The sequence below is a fragment of the Schistocerca gregaria genome, chromosome X (assembly GCF_023897955.1).
Source record: "Schistocerca gregaria isolate iqSchGreg1 chromosome X, iqSchGreg1.2, whole genome shotgun sequence".
Taxonomy (NCBI): Eukaryota; Metazoa; Arthropoda; class Insecta; order Orthoptera; family Acrididae; genus Schistocerca; species Schistocerca gregaria.
In genome coordinates, this window is record NC_064931.1 from 586990467 (window position 1) to 587007593 (window position 17127).

Consider the following 17127-nt stretch of genomic DNA (forward strand, 5'->3'; position numbering starts at 1 on the left):
TCCACACCACCGCCCCACAGTGCAATCGGACTTCTCCTCTGTGTCACCTATATATGCTTCACACAATCAAAGTGAAAAACTAGATGTGATGACAGCTCAAAAAATATTGAGACACCTTCACACAGTGAAAGTAAATTACGTTCTACTGCAGTTTCAAAAGGGACACTTCGAATATATGTATAGAAAATCGAGAATATATATATATATATATATATATATATATATATATATATATATATATATATATATATATATATAATATCGCTACTACATATCGCATTTAGATATCGATTTATCGATATATCGGTGAAAATGGAGTCGCCTTCGCACTTCGATATATTTAGGAAAAAATTCCGATACATCGATGTTTTCTCAATAGTACAGTTGTGAATATTGTAAGAAGAGCACAAAAAGAATGTAAGACGTGTTTAGAATAAGCTGAGGAATACGTAGTTAATTCTCTGACTCACAGGATCAGCGATTATGGGAAACGAATTTCACGTCGTTGAAGCTTTAGAGAAAAGCGTACAAAAGAATGAATTGATGAAACAAAAAAAAAGGAGAGAGTCAAGAAAAATACTGTGGCCGTATATAAGATAATTCTCATAACTGCCCGGAAAATTTAATTGCATTACGTTCTGTTATAAAATAATAAATTAGGAATCTGTAGTTTGTCACTCTTGTGCCACTGTTGAAGCCCTCATGAGGTGGCGAGCCAAGCCATTAGGGCAATGGAGCGGCTGAAATCAGGTCAAGGTCAGTACAAGAATATACACAATTAGATGCGTATTGGTCCTAAGAAAGATGCAAAGTATTGTTGCTTCGAGGCATGGTAAACCAATAAAACCTCAGAAGTAGACGAAGGAAGGAACAGTTAATTGAGGAAAATTGGAGCGAAAACATTACTCATCATCACCAATATTATTCAAATGGACTTCATGAATTCTGCGTTTTGTTAAAGCCGGCCTGCGGAAGTATAAATGGCGTTATTCATTATGCGATGAAATGTGTCGGGGAAAACTTATTTAATTCGGAACTGATAGCTTGATTTCATGAGAGAAGAACGCACCAGCATAAATGGAGTCAGGGAGTAATGGTTTGTCAGTAGAGAAGTAGTAAAAGCAGAACGTGTAGATCAGGAGATCTCGGATGCCAATTAAGCAGCAGATCCATAAAGGGCATTTCAACCCTTAGAAAGCTCTCCAAACTGACTGCTGGTGATGTGATTGTGAAGTGAAAACACGAAGGAAAACCACAGCAACACCAAGGCCAGATAAAACTTACGTACTGAACATTGCGGAAGCTGGTGTTAAAGCGTCGCTTGAAACCAGCGGAAGGAATTACTGGTGAGTTCCAAAACGCTATGACTCTGCGCCTGAAGTTAAATTGAATGGAGTACAATAGTCGAGCATGTCCTTATAAGGGACATACTGTATTTCTACGGTCAGCCCGCAGCTCGTGGTCCAGTGGCCAGCATCTGGATCACGGCGTCCCAGGTTGGCCGGGCTGGGGATTTCCTCTGCCCGGGATCAGGGTGTTTGTGTTGGCCTCGTCATTTCATCACCATCATCATCATCATTTGTGACAGTGCCTAAAATGGACTGTGAAAAAAGTTTGACTGTGTACAAACTGGGACTGGCCGGCAGTTGTGGCCGATCGGTTCTAGGCACTTCAGTCTGGAACCGCGCAACTGCTACTGTCGCAGGTTCGAGTCCTGCCTTGGGTATGGATGTGTGACATGTCCTTAGATTAGTTAGGTTTAAGTAGTTCTAAGTTCTAGGTGACTGATAACCACAGAAGTTAAGTCCCATAGTGCTCAGAGCCATTTGAACCATTTGTTTTCTAAGTTCGAGGAGACTGATGAGCTGAGATGTTGCGTCCCATAGTGCTCAGAGCCATTTGAGTCAAATTGGGACTTTGTACGGGCGCTGATGACAGCGCAGTTGAGCGCCCCACAACCCAAACATAATAATCATCATCTACGGTCAGCGCTAAGCGGCAGTGTTGTAAAGAGCGACGCCATTGGAGAGTAGACGAGTGGAAAGGAGTGCTTTGGAGTGATGAATTGTGCCATACTCTGTGAAAATTCGATCGAAGGATCTGGGTTTGGCGAATGGCTGGAGAAGGTCACCCGCCAGGATGTGTAATACCAACAGTGAAGACAATGGTGAATTATCAGAACGGTGATGTTTTTCGTGGTTAAGGTGTAGTCCATTTAGTGCGCTTAAAAAAAGGGTCAATGCGGAAGTATATTAACACATTTTACATTGTTGTGTACGGTGTACAGTAGAGGAACAATTCCAAGACGATGATGGTTCGTATCAGCATGACAACGCATCCTATCAAAAGCAGCATCCATTAGGCAATGGACTGTAAAATACCTGAATTGGGCTTATTGCCAGAGACCCCGAACACAACCCCGTGGAATACCTTTGGGATGAGTGAGAACGTCGACTTCTTTTCCAGGCCCAGACATCGAACGTAACTATCTTCTCCGCCTTCGGCTCTTGAGAAGGAATGGGCTGCGATTCCTCCACAGGCATTCAGAAACCTGATTGAAAGTGTCAATTAATAGGTATCCGGATACTTTAAATCAGACAGTGTATATGCAAAGTTAATAATCCTCTCATTCTGCACTTCGCGGGTAGATAAGTGGAAGGTTCATCTACAGCGACCTAAGTTATATACCTCTAGTTCTGTGGCGGAATGCTTCATCCTCTGTGGGACTACCGATTCCTGAAATTCTCTAAGTACAAGATATCATTTCAGTGCAAAAGGAGTGGGTATTACTTTATTATCCAAAGAAGAACAGCTCTGAGAGAACTTGGTTTCTATTCTGAAATATTACTTTATTTGCCTGCATTGTTCATATACTAATTTTAGATATACATTTCAGTCTCTACTTCAGCTAGATAACCAAACTCTTGCGACTGATTTCTTGAGAACTTAACGGATTTTTTTCGTCACGATAACGACTCAGTTTAACTAGACATATTACGATAGCAAATTCGCGATCGCCATACATCACACACTACCATATTTCCGAAACCAATACTTAAGGTTCAGTTCAAACTCCGATGCAAATGACGTAGTCTGTTCGCCGGCTGGTACTGACGAATATAAATAATTTACCACAGGAACTGTTTGAAAATAAATATAGAATTGCGTCGCCATGATATATTCATACATGCACTGGCAATTAATTACTCATTACCGCCACAGCGAAACTTTCATAACTATGCTCTTCTACACACTCCGACGAACGAGCCGACTTCTATAGCGCAGCAGCCTTCTCTAGGCGATAGGGGCGTGCTACTATACACAGCTTACAAACTAATTTCTCTGTGAGAAATCCAGTGTGTTCAGTAAGATCTAGTCTGGACTGGGACTGAAATTCAGTGTTTCTGAAAGCAGTCGACACAACATTGACTCTGGGATTGTAGCAGTTATAAGAAGTACTACTGAAGTAATATCTCAGTCATTTACATCTACATCATTCCTCTCCAAACCATTGGGAAGTGCATCACAGAGGGCTCTTCCCAGTGTACTAGTAATTAGAGCTTCTTCCCATTCCATTCACGCATGGGGTGCAGGAAGAATGACTGTTTAAATGCGCTGTAATTAATATAATACTATCTTCACAATACCTACCGCAGCGATACGTGGGCGTTTGCAGTAAATGAGTAAAGTCTGATTTTAAAGTGGTCCTTGGAAATATGTAAATAGGCTTTCCTGGTATGTACAGATATGTGATGTCTCCTGCGTCTGACACTTCTGACAAAACAGACACCACTGCGTATACAGTGGTCGTAGAGAAATTCTATTACGAGAGATCAGGACTTCAGCTGCCAACAGGCATTGAAATACATTAATAGTGAAGGCTGAAAAATTTGTGGCGGGCCGGGACTCTAAGCCAGACGCTCCGCTTCTCTAGAACTGCTGCCTTAATCGCCTCGGCCATTCGGACACGTTTCCCCTCCAACCTAAGTTCTCAACCTGCCACGCGCAAGTAGCGCCCATTGCCCTTTATAATGAGATTTCCATTGTTGCCTACCATCGATATATATAAGCGAGCGAGGGCAACATCAGAATTTGGGTTCGGCAAGAAGCGTGTCTGGATGACCGAGGCAGTTAAGGCAACCGTTTTAGAGAAACGGAGCACTGGAGTTCGAGTCCCGGTCTGTCACAAATTTTCAACCTTTACCATTGATTTACTTCAATGCTTGTAGGCGGCTGAAGTCCTGATATCTCGTAATATAGTTTCTTGAGATAGTTTGTGTCCACCTTCAAGTGTCTACCAGTTCAGTTTCTTCAGAATTTCTGTGACACTCTCCTAGAGTCACACAAATCTTTACCATTTATGCTGACTTCACTGTATACGTCTAATATGCCTTGTTAGTCGTATATGGTATGTGTCTCACATACACTGATCAGCCAGAACAGTATGACAACGTATCTGATAGCCGGTTTGTCCACCTTATGCAAGGATAATAACAGCAACGCGTCTTGGAATTTAAACTATGAGGCCTTTTTAGGACAATGGATAGATCTGGCATCACATCTGCACACACAAGTCACCAAATTACCGCTAATTCCGAGAAGGGGGCGATGAGCTCTGACGCCACGTTCAGTCACATCCCAGATGTATTCGATCACGTTCGCATTTGGCGAGTTGGCGCCAGCACATCAACTGGAGCGCGCCACTGTCATCCACGAACCACTCCATCATGCTCCGTGTCTTGTGGCACTACTGTTGGGAAACATGATGGCCATGAGAAGTTATACGTGGTCTGCAACCTGTGTACGATACCCCGTGACCGTTTGGTACCTTGCACGAGCTCCACTGGACCCATCGATGCCCACGAGAATGTTCCCTAGAGAATAAAGCAACTGCCGCCAGCTTGTCTCCGTACCGCCTTGCAGGTGTCAATCTAATACCGAAGCAAGACCCAAGGGGCAAGCAAAAGCTTTCATTGTCCTTTTTGTTCCCACAAGCAAAAGCTCTTGCTTCACATTTTATTCATAAATTGCGAAGCTTTAGCTTGTAAATTCGAAGGAAAAGCATTTTCTTCAATTTATTCTTACGGCTCAAATAGCTATTCCCCTGCAAGACGACGGATTCGAGCCCTCCTATCATAATGATGAAGAAGGTATCGAAATTCATCAGACAATGCAACGCTATGCCACTGTGCCAACGCGCAATGCCCATTTCAGCCATAGTTGCCATTGTCGTGGTGTTAACATTGGCACATTCATAGGTAGTCGGCTGCGGAGGCCCATCGTTAGGTGTTTTCGGTGCACTGTGTGTTCAGACACACTTATACTGTGTCCAACATTGAAGTCTGATGTTAGTTCCAGCACAGCTCGACGCCTGTCCTGTTTTACCAGTATGCCCAGCCTACGACGTCCGACATTTGTAATGGGAATGGCCGCCCAAAGCCACGACGTCTGGACATAGTTTCGCCTTGGTTTAGCTACGTGTTGAAGACACTCAACACAGCACTTCTTGAACACCTGACAAGAAGTGCAGTTTCCGAAATGTTCGTGTCTAGCCATCCGGGCTATCACAATCTGCCATCGGTCAAACTCAAGTAGATCGCGCGAATTCCCCATTTTACACATGGCCTTGTATTGCCTTGTTGGAATAACGTTACTGAAACGTCGAAGATAGGCAAAGTCGCCAGTCTTAAAGCGTCAGAAACATAAAGCCTGCTGTTCAGATTACCATTTATGAGAACCAGAGGTCTTCTTATTGTGTACCCAATGTATCACATACATACAGACCGAGTGGTGGGCCCGTACGGTGATCAAGAATGCAGTCTAGCTACAGTCTTTCTCTTCGGAGCCTCCACACATGGATACGACCATCGTGTTGCTGTACATATAACTGAGACTCGTCTGTGAGGATGAAATTTTCTTAGGAACACCACCGTCGGCGCGCTGTCTCTCTGCTGGCGCGTGAAATAAAGTCACAATAACGCACGCCGTGCTGAGAGGTTCTGCTGTTCCAGGCGTCGTAGCTGCATCCATGTAGATACTTGTCTGCCACAGACATGTTTCTTTCCTGAATAACGTTCTTGAGGTGGCTATATGACCCTGCATGGTCGAGGAGCGATATGTTGTCCTGTCAGACGCTACTGGCGTGGCGCCGTTGAGATCCTACATGGCACTGTGCATGGCCCCCCAGAATCCATAAACCCTATAACCACGTGACGGCCGCAGAATACCCACCAACGGGAATAGCATTATCGCGGAAAAAAAAGTAACTCTCTCTACACGCCACAAACCTGTTGCCGTCTAATTCCGTCACGTGGTGACAGACGTTTCTCCTTCTGACACGATGCATCACATGATCTTCTCACAAACAAAGGACATTCAAATGCTATTTGTACAAGTGGAATCCGTTTCGTAGAACACTCTAAAGGAAAAACACCACGAACTCCGAAGGAGTTATCAGAATGGGACGGAAACTGGGAGAACGGATTTACACGTACAGACAAACAAATAATTACAATTTTACAAAAATTGTATGATTTACTCAAGAGCACGAGCTTCAGAAATTGGGCTAGTCAATAACGTCTTGGTCCATCTGTGGCCCTTATGCAGTTAGCTATTCCGCTTGGCACTGATTGATGCAGCTCATAGATAAGCTCCTAAGAGGTATCGTGTCATATTATGTCGAATGGGGTCTTAGATCGTCAGAATCCCTAGATGGTTGGAGGGCCCTGCTCATAAGACTCCAGCCGTTCTCAGTTGAGGAGAGACCCCCTCGATCTAGCTGGCAAGCACGAAGATAGTCAGTAGAAACTCTCGCCCTGTGCGTGCTGGCATTATATTGCTGAAGTATAAGCCCAGGATGGCTTGCCATAAAGACAACAAAACGAGGCGTACAATACCATCGACGTACCGCTGTGCCGTAAGGGCACCGTGGATGACAAACAAAGATATCTCTCCTTCGTGGTGGACCACAGTCATATAGATTTTTTGAAAGGAGTTTCCATCATATGAGTGTTAGTTGTTCATTAATTGTACACAATTGTGGTTCCGGTTTTGTAGCCATTCTCAAACGCATGTTGAAATCTTAAAATATGTCTGACCCATCTGTGACAAGTCACAGAATGGCTACAAAGCCGAAATCATGATTGTGTACAAAATAAACAGTTAACATCAAATGGCTGAAATTTCTTTTTTTTTTAAAAAAAAAAGGATAGTCCTGCTATGAAATTAAAAGGCACTCCAGACCATCACTCCTTGATGCCTGAATGTGGCGCCGTATGGCGGGAGACAGTCACGTTGTTGTCCCACCGCTGTCCAGGGCGTCTCCAGACACGTCCTCGGCCTGTACTCTCACTGACTAGAGAAGAAATATCTTCAGTGATGATTCCCAGCTCGAACTGAGCCCCGATGACCTGCGAGGAAGTGTCTGGCGACGCCCTGGTCAGTGGCTGGATACCAACCTGACTGTCTTCCACCATACGGCCCGACAAACAGGAGTGAGAGACTGGAGTCCGTTAGTTTTCATAGCGGGAGCTCTTAGGTTATCATTCGTGGCACCCTTACAGCACAGCGGTACGTCGACAGTATTCTACACTCCGTCATGTCTTTGTGCTTACTAAACCTCACCTTGGCCAGGCAGGTCGCCGTATCTCCCCCAAGTTGAAAACGTTTTAAGCATTATGGGCAGGGCCCTCCAAACAGCTCTGGATTCTGACGATATAACGCAGCAAAGGGCAGGATGTGACATGATATCTTTCAGGAGGACATCCAAAAACTCGATCAATCAATGCCAAGCCGTATAACTGCTTGCATAAGGGCCAGAAGTGGACCATCGCGTTATTGACTTGCTCAGTTTGTGAAGATTTGCCTCTTCAATAAGAGAAATGATAATTAAATCAAGACCTTACGCTGTCGACAGGCGTTGATATACATCAACGGGGACAGTTGAAAATGTGTACCCCGACCGGGACTCGAACCTGGGATCTCCTGCTTGCATGGCACACGCTCTATCCATCTGAGTCACCGAGGGCACAGAGGATAGTGCGACTGCAAGGACCTACCTATCCCTTGCACGCTCCGCATGAGACCCACATTCGCTACTTAATGTCCATACAATACATTCGCAGTGCCCCTGACCATTACACTCATTACTCGCGGCAGACAATATTACCGAGTCCCGTAAGAGTTCGGGCAATACGTGTGCATCCGCACACAAGACGGAGGTCAATGGCCGGTTAGTCTTAACTATATGAAGATGTATCCGTTCTTTCGGACATGTCCGAAAGAACAGATACCATCTTCATATATATCTTGACTAAATGTATGTTTCAGTTTTTCGGAAATTATACACATTTATTTGCTTGTATATGTTCAATGTTCATCACATCTACCGATTTCTGTCCCGTTCGGATAATTTTTTCGTGGTGGCTCGTTCTTTTTTTTCCCCTCTCTTTCTCTCTTAGAGAGTATTTCCTTTCATACACAGTGTGTAGATGGCATTACTCGTACCTACTTGATGTGACTGAACTAAAATGTTAATCGTTTGCTTATGCAAGCATGCATTATACTTCACGTGAATTTGATGTTTGTTGCATGTTGCCTTCACTGTGCTGACGGGTCAACGACCAGCAGTATGCATTGGAGTAAAACCTGTCTTTATAGTTGAAAGGTTTGCTTGTATAAATTCACTTCAAGCATGCTCATGGTAACGTACGGACCACTCCTACTTACCTGGTGCAGAAGCCGTGCGATGCGCTCCGTGTGGTCGGCGGACAAGTGTTCGGCGTCGGCGTCAGCGGAGTGCATGGGCGGGCGCCGCTGCGGTGTCGTCAGGCGGTAGGACGCCAGCAGCGACAGCAGCGACAGCGATGCCGCAGCCGTCATCAAGTCCCGCAGCCGCATCGTGCGCCTACCCTACAACCATCAAGTTTTGTACAATTAGTGGCATGCAACGCCATTAACACGAAAATTTGGATGTAGCACAGTAGAACTACAGATCACATCGTGCAGGGTGGTCGATAGAAACAAGGTAAAATACAATTTTGCATTAAAAAGAAATAGCGAAATATTTAGCGAACTAATATTGCTTAATTGAGTGTGGAGTTCATTCGCAGCCTCCTTGGGACGTTCTGTTCTAGCTTTTATTGATCTTTTTAACAGTATCTACTCTATCAGGAAATTTTCCGGCGTGAAACGACAGAATATTCATTGCATTTAAGTGAATAAAGGCGATGCATGCTTAAACTTACAGGTGGATATTCATATGCGACGAAGACTGGGGGCGAGCGATGTTTGACGTTGTTTCATTGCACATCTGAGTTTCTTCTACTCAATGAATGACTCTTGAGCACGCCTATCGGATGCAAAATCTCATCACATGTACGTAAGTCAAGGATAATAGCAATTTTGAAGACATGCCTTTGCTGTTGTTGTGGTCTTCAGCGGGAAGAATGATTTGCTTCTGCTCTTCACGGTTTATAAATTATGGTCTACTGGTATTTCCTCTAGTTTAATTCTCATCACTGTGCAAAGATATGAAGGGAAGCACGTTTTGTATTATCGCGCAATAGGGCAGAGAGTGTCATTGAAATGATACAGGATTTGCGATGGACATCATTAAAACAAAGTTGTTTCTCGTTGCGGCGAAATCTTCTCACGAAATTTCAATCAAGAACTTTCTCCTCTGAATGTGAAAATATTTTGTTGACGCTGACCTACGTAGGGAGAAACGATCATCATAATGAAATAAGGGAAATCAGAGCTATCACGGAAAGATATAGGTGTTAGTTTTTAACGCGCGCTGTACGAGATTGGAATAATGGAGAATCATTGTGAGAGTGATTCGATAAACCCTCTGCCAGGCACTTAAATGTGATTGTCAGGATATCCATGTAGATGTAGATGGGTGATAAACACTGTCGGATTAAAAGTTTCCGGACACGCATATGTAATGCAAAAATGACCACTAAATATTACGATAGACGGTCCCCCGTCAGTATAGAAGGAGACGGGGACTATTCTGTTGTTAGCACAGAAGCGGTAGAAGCAGAATGGTTCGGTTAGGAGCTCTGTGTGAGTCCAAACGTGGACTAGTTACTTGATTTAAAAAAGTCAGTCAGGGATATTTCAACGCTTATAAAACTGTCCAAGTTGACTTTTGGTGATGTGAATGTGAAGTCGATCATTGCGGAAGAAGCTTGTAAAACCTGGAATGAAATCGAAAGAATCACATACGAGTTCCGAAATGCTACCAGCAGTGTAGCTGTCACAAAGACTTTCCGTTAGAAAGAAAGGAGTGCAGTGGTCAAGCAGCCCCTAGAGACAACACCTTTCTTTAGTCACTGCTAAGCGACGCTTGATGTGGTGTAAAGAGGTATGCCACTGTACTGTAGCGGGGATCAAGATGGCGGGTGTAAATCAGTTCCCCGCTATAGGCTATGCTGGAGTGGTGAGTTGATTAACTGGGCAACAGGTTCGTGAAGCCAGGTGAATGTCTGGTGATAAACCATAGAAGCAGTATAATGTAGGCTATTTATTTTGTGCGTAGGGTGGAGCGGTTGTATTGCAGTCTTGCTGCTTTCAGCAGCCAGAGACGGACGACAGACCTGGAGTATGGAGGGCGTGCTGAACTTAGTCCATGACCTTCGCAGACTCCGGAGGCTCACAATATCGTCCTGTCAAATAGGCGGCAGTGGAGTGGAGTCACACTGTCAGCACCCGGGCAGGCGGAGACGTGCAGCGTGAGGACCCAGGCAGACGACCACCACGCAGCTGATACAGTCTCCACCTAATTCGGTCATGTTGGGTGGCACAGAGGAAGCACCGTAATAATCAGTGATGAAACCCCCAACCCCCAGCGTAGGATGCTTGCAGAGACAAGCTTGCAGTAGTAGTGAGCGTCAACACAGGGCAGACGGCGGCTTAGCAGTCGGTCAGGCCCCGAGTAGGTTTAATGAGGTCTGCAGGGGCCGGCCAGTAGATAGTTCCGCTTCTGGAAGGCACCAGTTCAGCTCCTGACTGCATCAGACATAGGTGAAGCCTGTAGTTCCGCAGCTAGTGGAAATGGCGTCTAGTGACAGCAGCTGAATGACCCATTCCAGGTCGATGACTGTCGTGGACTACCTCTAGAAGCTGGCTGCAGGCAATGACTGCTTAGCCGAAACGGGTAGTATTTATGATGCCACGACCCAGCACTCTCTTGCTATGCTATCACTCATCGTAATACAGGCCAAGGCAGTGGCGCAGTACTGAGCAAGGACGGGTGGTGAGTCAGGTCATCATTGCCACAATTTGGCTTCCGTCCTTCTCCTGTGTCAGCGGTGCTGCAACAGTGGCGTCTAGACTGAATATGCAATAACTTGTTTCACCGTGAGGTCGAGCGGGTGATTCTTGCTGTGTCAGAACAGCCTGCTTAAGCTTGTTTTCAGAGACCGCCTTGGTGGCTTCTAACTGTTTCGTCTCTTTAAAGCTTCAGGCATCAGTTCTTGATGACAGTAGTCCACTTGCTTGAAAATGGGTTACAAACTTCAGCTTAGGAAGCAGTAGTGCAACTGACAGTGGATGACTTTAAACGAGTGATTTGTAGTCATGAATCACGCTACATCCTGTGGCTATCCTATCGAAGAATTTGGTTTGACGAATAACTGGAGAACGAAACCAGTCATCTTATGTAGTGCCTACAACGAAATATGGACGAGTTAATGTGGCAGTATAGGGTATTTTACATTGTCATAATGTGGTCCCCTTATTGAGCTTAAGAAAACGTTAAACGCGAAAGATAACTCATTTTAGAGCATTGTGCACTACGTGCAGTAGAGGAACAGCTCAGACGAGAAGACGGTTTGTATCAGCATAACAATGCATCCTGTCATAAAGCATCATTTGTGAGGCAACTATTTGAGGAGCATAAACTCTCTGAAATGGGCTGGTCTGCTCAGAGTTCCCAACTAAATCAAAGGGAATACATTTGGGATACATTATAACGTTGACTTTGCTCCAGACCCTTGCGTCCAGTACCACTACCTCCTTTGGTTTCGGCTTCTGTGTAAGAATGGGTTGCCATTCATCTGCAGGCATTCGGTCTTCTTACTGAAAATGTCTTAATCTGAATTCAAGCCGTCATAAATACGAAGGAAGGGTAGACACACCCCATATTTAAGTCCATTAATAGGCGTCCGGATACTTTTGATCACACTGTGTAGATATTGTATTGTATTGTAATGTATGTTAACTAGCGGCCTAGAAACGACGGAGAGAGCCGCAGTGGTCCACAACCCCACTACGACTACCGCAGTCCACTGCACCCCTCCGCCGCCCCACACCGAACCACTCTTTCAGTGTTATTGTGCGGTTAGGCCCCCCGTTGGACCCCGCCAGGGAACGTCTCACACCAAACGAGTGTAACCCCTATGTTTGAGTGGTAGAGTAATGGTGGTGTACGCGTACATGGAGAATTTGTTTGTGCAGCAATCACCGACATAGTGTAGCTGAGGTGTAATAAGGGGAACCAGCCAGCATTCGCCGAGGCAGATGGAAAACAGCCTAAAAACCATCCACAGACTGTCCGGCACACCGGACTTCGACACAAGTCCGTCGGGTGGATTCGTACCGCGGACCAGGCGCTCCTTCTCAATCAGGAATGCTGTGCGTTAGACCTCACGGCTAACCGGACGGGCCTTGTGTAGATATTAGTGCCAGTGATATTAAGAATCAGCTGTAGTCTCTAAAACTGAGCAGAGCACAACAGCCCGATGGAATTACTATCGGATTCAAAACCGAATTTGGCACTGAGTTAGCCCCCTTTTAACCATAATCTACAAAAATTCATAAAAAGTCGTGCACAGTAGTTGGAATAAAGCAAAGATTACACCCTTCTGCGAGAAGGGTAGCAAAAGTAATACACAAAATTATCGTCCAGTATCCGTAACATCTATATTCTAATCTCAAACGTAATGAGATATCTCCAATAAAACGTCCCCCTCCAAGCAAACCTGCATGGATTGCGAAAACATTGACAATATGAAACCCAAATCACACATTTCTCGCATGACATCCTCAAAATAATGGATCAAGGAAGTCAGACGTATGTAGAAGTTTCGAAAAACACTTGACTCAGCACAGTACCTACGGTTATTATAAAACCTACGATCGTATCGGGTATCAAATGAATTTTTTTGGCTGTATTTATGGTTTCGCAGGAGGGCTGACACAGGATATTATTTTAGGACAAGAGTCATTGACAGATGTAGAAATAACTTCGGGTGTGCTCGAGGGAAGTGTATTGGGACCCATGTAATTCATGTTGTATGTTAATCATCTTGCAGACGATATTACGAGAAAATACAGACTTACCACAGTTGATGCAGTGATCTGTAGTGAAATACTATTTGAAAAAACCTTAAAAAATATTCAATTGATAAGAATTGAAAGTATTGCAAAGCTTGGTGACTTGCTTTAAATGTTTAGAAATGTAAAACTGTACGCTTACAAAACGAGATGAAAACTGGGCAAGTTTGAGTGGGAATCATGCTTTGAGGATCCAATACGAACTTAGTTATGTATATTGACAGTTCATCCATCTCAGGAATCGAGAATCACAATGATATTTGGCTGTTATTGATACTGATACTGGCAAGATATCAGTCCCGGGAATTCAAAGGCATTCGAGAATGTTTTAATTTTAAGTTTAAATGTTTTGTGTAATTTCGCATTCACTACTGCAATTTTGTATCTATCTCATTAATTTTTGAGTTATATTAATAAGCTGTGGTAATTGTTGATTGCTGGCGCATTGTCTTCGTGTACTCTCGCCCCTGTTGCGATCGCTGATAAGACTTGATACATGTCTCCGGAGAGGAAAACGGTACAGACAGCCACAGGGATATCGTTGTGATTCAAATGTCGAATCGTTCTGTGGAATCTTTGAATGCATATTTTATGCGATATTGGAACCTCTTCCTAAACAACTAAAGTGCACCTGCATCATTTACGAGCACTGTTTTGTAACATTAAAGAGGCTGTATACTTCATAGGCATTGGCTGTCAGGGAACGTCTGTATGAAGAGTGAGCAGTTCATAAAGGAACTGCAGTGACACTGCGGGCGTGGCATGGTTGTCGGACACGCTTACGTCTATCATCACTAGATGTAAAAGCATAGTTTTCACAGCGGCAGGGGATTACACATGATCGTAGCTCAGCTACTCACTGCAATATATTTGTAAATTATGCAAGCAAAACATCCTCATGAGTCGCTCTACCTATTACCGAAAATCAGATCAAACTCCCTACAGTAGTTTCTCAGGCTGTTGACGGATTACGATTGTAATGTAAGATTGTAATGGCAAGACAAATTTGTCTCTTCTATGATATAATTAAAAATTAAGAATTTCTAGATTTTTCGTTATTAGTACAGCGAAATCTTGCCTCTTTCTAAATTTCATGATTCTAGGACAACGGAGAGTACCCTACATGTTTCGATGAGTGAGTCTGCGACAGTCCAAAAATGATCGTATCTTTTGATTGCACTGACATTGAAGTTTTTGCACTATCAAGGGACCGTAGACCATAGTAGGCGACATAAGATTCAACTTGGTATCTCTACCCGTTCATGATAAAAAGGGTCTTAACGGTCGGACATACAGACAAACAGACGAACAACCAAGTGATCCTATAAGGTTTCAGTTTTTACAGATTTAGGTACAGAACTGTGAAACCATAGCATCCTATGACTAAAGTATCAACGAGTCATATTTGGAATCAGGCAAGTCATACAAATAATTAGAGGTAGCAGCTTGTAGGGATATTAAATGGAACAGTCACATACAATCAATCGTAGTCAAAGCAGGTGGCACACTTAGTTCCATTGGTAGAATACTAGGGAAATGTAATAAGTCCACAGAGGCGGTTTTCTGAAAATCGCTCTTGCGACCAGCCATGGAATGTTTTTGTAGTATGTAGGATACGTACCATATAAGGCTAACAGGGACTGTTGAACGCATACTGAGGAGAGCACGAATGATCACAGTTTGTTTGACCTGTGGGACAGTGTCACGGGGATGCTGGTGAATCTGAACTGGCAGACACTTGGAGAAAGCCGCAAACCAAACTATCCCGAGAGAGCCTACTTGCAAGGTTTCAAGAACCAGGATCCCACGATGAATGTAAGAATATAATACAACCGAATACGTTTCGCTCCCTAAGGGATCGTTAAGGCAAGATGAGGTTAATTACAACACGTGTAGAGGTATTTCATTAGTTATTGTGTTCACTTCACAGTGACATGCAGAGTAAGATCGCACAAGTAGCCTGTAGATAATAGTCTGTCCTGGGCAAAGCCTCTTTAGCTGTGCATAATTACTGTAACTTCATCCATTTGTACCTGATTAAAAGAGCCAAGCCTTGGCCTCCCTCTGAAATAATTACTCCTCCCACCACCGCACTTCCCTCTGAAACCAAAGTGACGAGTCCTTGAAGCATCAGGTGTGTAGTATCAACTGACTCCTTCTTTTAATGAAGTTGTGCCTTAAATTCCTTTACTCTCCAGTTCGGTTCACTACCCCTTCGTCATTTCTTTAGTCATGTAATCTTCAACATTATTCTGTAGCACCACATTTCAATAGCTTCAGTTCTCTTTTCCTGTAGGTTTTCTGTTGTCCAAGTTTCACTTTAGGACAACGCTACACTCCAAATAGCTATCTGCAGAAAAGAATGCACAACACTTAAATTCATATTCTATGTTACCAAATTTCTCTTTCTCAGAAATGCTTCGTGTTAAATAAAATCACCTTCTGTTGTGACTGGTAACGGTTGTTATTCTACACCCTGTCAATGAAGTCAGTCCTGAAATCACAAACAGTGATGTAGTACATGCACTAAACTTCAGAGGAATGGGAAAGCCACCGGTCCCGATGGAGTTTACCCTGAAGTTATTAAAGTTGTAGCTGAAGAGGTGTCGATTGGCCCAGTCTCCTAACATCATTGTTCATTATTGTCTGTGCATCATGAAGGACACCTTATGACTGGCTGAGATCAACGTTTATTACACCGGCGAAGAAGACAAATGCCTCACAATGCGGCGACCATCGTAAATTGGCTTTATATCTCAGGTACTCAAATTACTTCTGCGAATCATACACGCAAACGGATTTACAAGAACTATGAATCTCATATGGACGTGATCCATTTTGGCTTCCGAGATAGTGTTACAACTCATGAAGCACCCTTATCCTTAAATGTATTATTGCGAAGGTGCAGATATATCAATGTAGATGTGTATGCTTGTTTTCATACACTATAAAAAATATTTTGACTGCGTGAGACATATGCAACTGGTGAAGATTTTGAGGTCAACTGGTATTGACAAAAAGGTAATTGGAATCAGGCCACGGATGTAAAAACTGACCAAGAAACATGAGAAGCGACAACAATTAGTAAAGACGTTCGTCAGGGATGTATACAATTTCCTCTCTCATTTAACATTTACTCCGAAAAAGTTTTCAGGGAAGTATTGGTGTAAAAATCAACGGGATGATTATAAAAGGAAAGATAATCAGTAATATTAGGTACGCACACGACACTGTTGTCATAGTGAATGATCCACCTGCGTTCGAAAACATGTTAGACAAATTAGTCCAGCGCAGTGAAGAGTTTGGCCTGTTTGTCAACGTCTCGAAGACCAAAGCTGAAGTCTTCTTTAAGAGAATAATCCAAGAAAACTTGTAAATAAAAGGAAATAAGATTGAGCAAGTATCCTCCTTGATGTACTTGCCAACTGTGATGGACGAGCACTGCGACTCCAAGAAAGGACCAGCAGAAAATTTATTTGCATGAAAAAACTTTTCCTAATATTGGATCTTAGTCGGCAACTGAGAATAAGAGTGATACATTGCTACTTGTTCTCAATTTTTTTATGGAAGTGAAAGATACACCCGTGACCAATATCTATATAAAAGAATTGATACTTTGGCATTGTATCTGTATTGCCTTCTCATACGCATAACGTGAGTGCTAAAAATATCAAACGAAAAAGTCCTTCATCGGATTAAAAAAAAAACCTATTGGTCGTTATAAAACGAAGGAAAACTCAATTTCTAGAACATGTTATAAGAGGCAAAAGTTACCAGTTATTACAA

At 43.4% G+C, this 17127-nt stretch overlaps 1 protein-coding gene across 1 annotated transcript in view; it reads right to left on the minus strand.

The window, feature by feature from the left end:
• The window catches only part of LOC126298231 (uncharacterized), a 641644-nt gene that overhangs the window by 212118 nt on the left and 412399 nt on the right, over positions 1-17127 (minus strand). Inside the window, exon 2 of the mRNA XM_049989537.1 lies at positions 8728-8910. Within this exon, the coding sequence (XP_049845494.1) occupies positions 8728-8898 (171 nt within the window). The 5' untranslated portion in view covers positions 8899-8910. The remainder of the gene's footprint in view (positions 1-8727; positions 8911-17127) is intronic.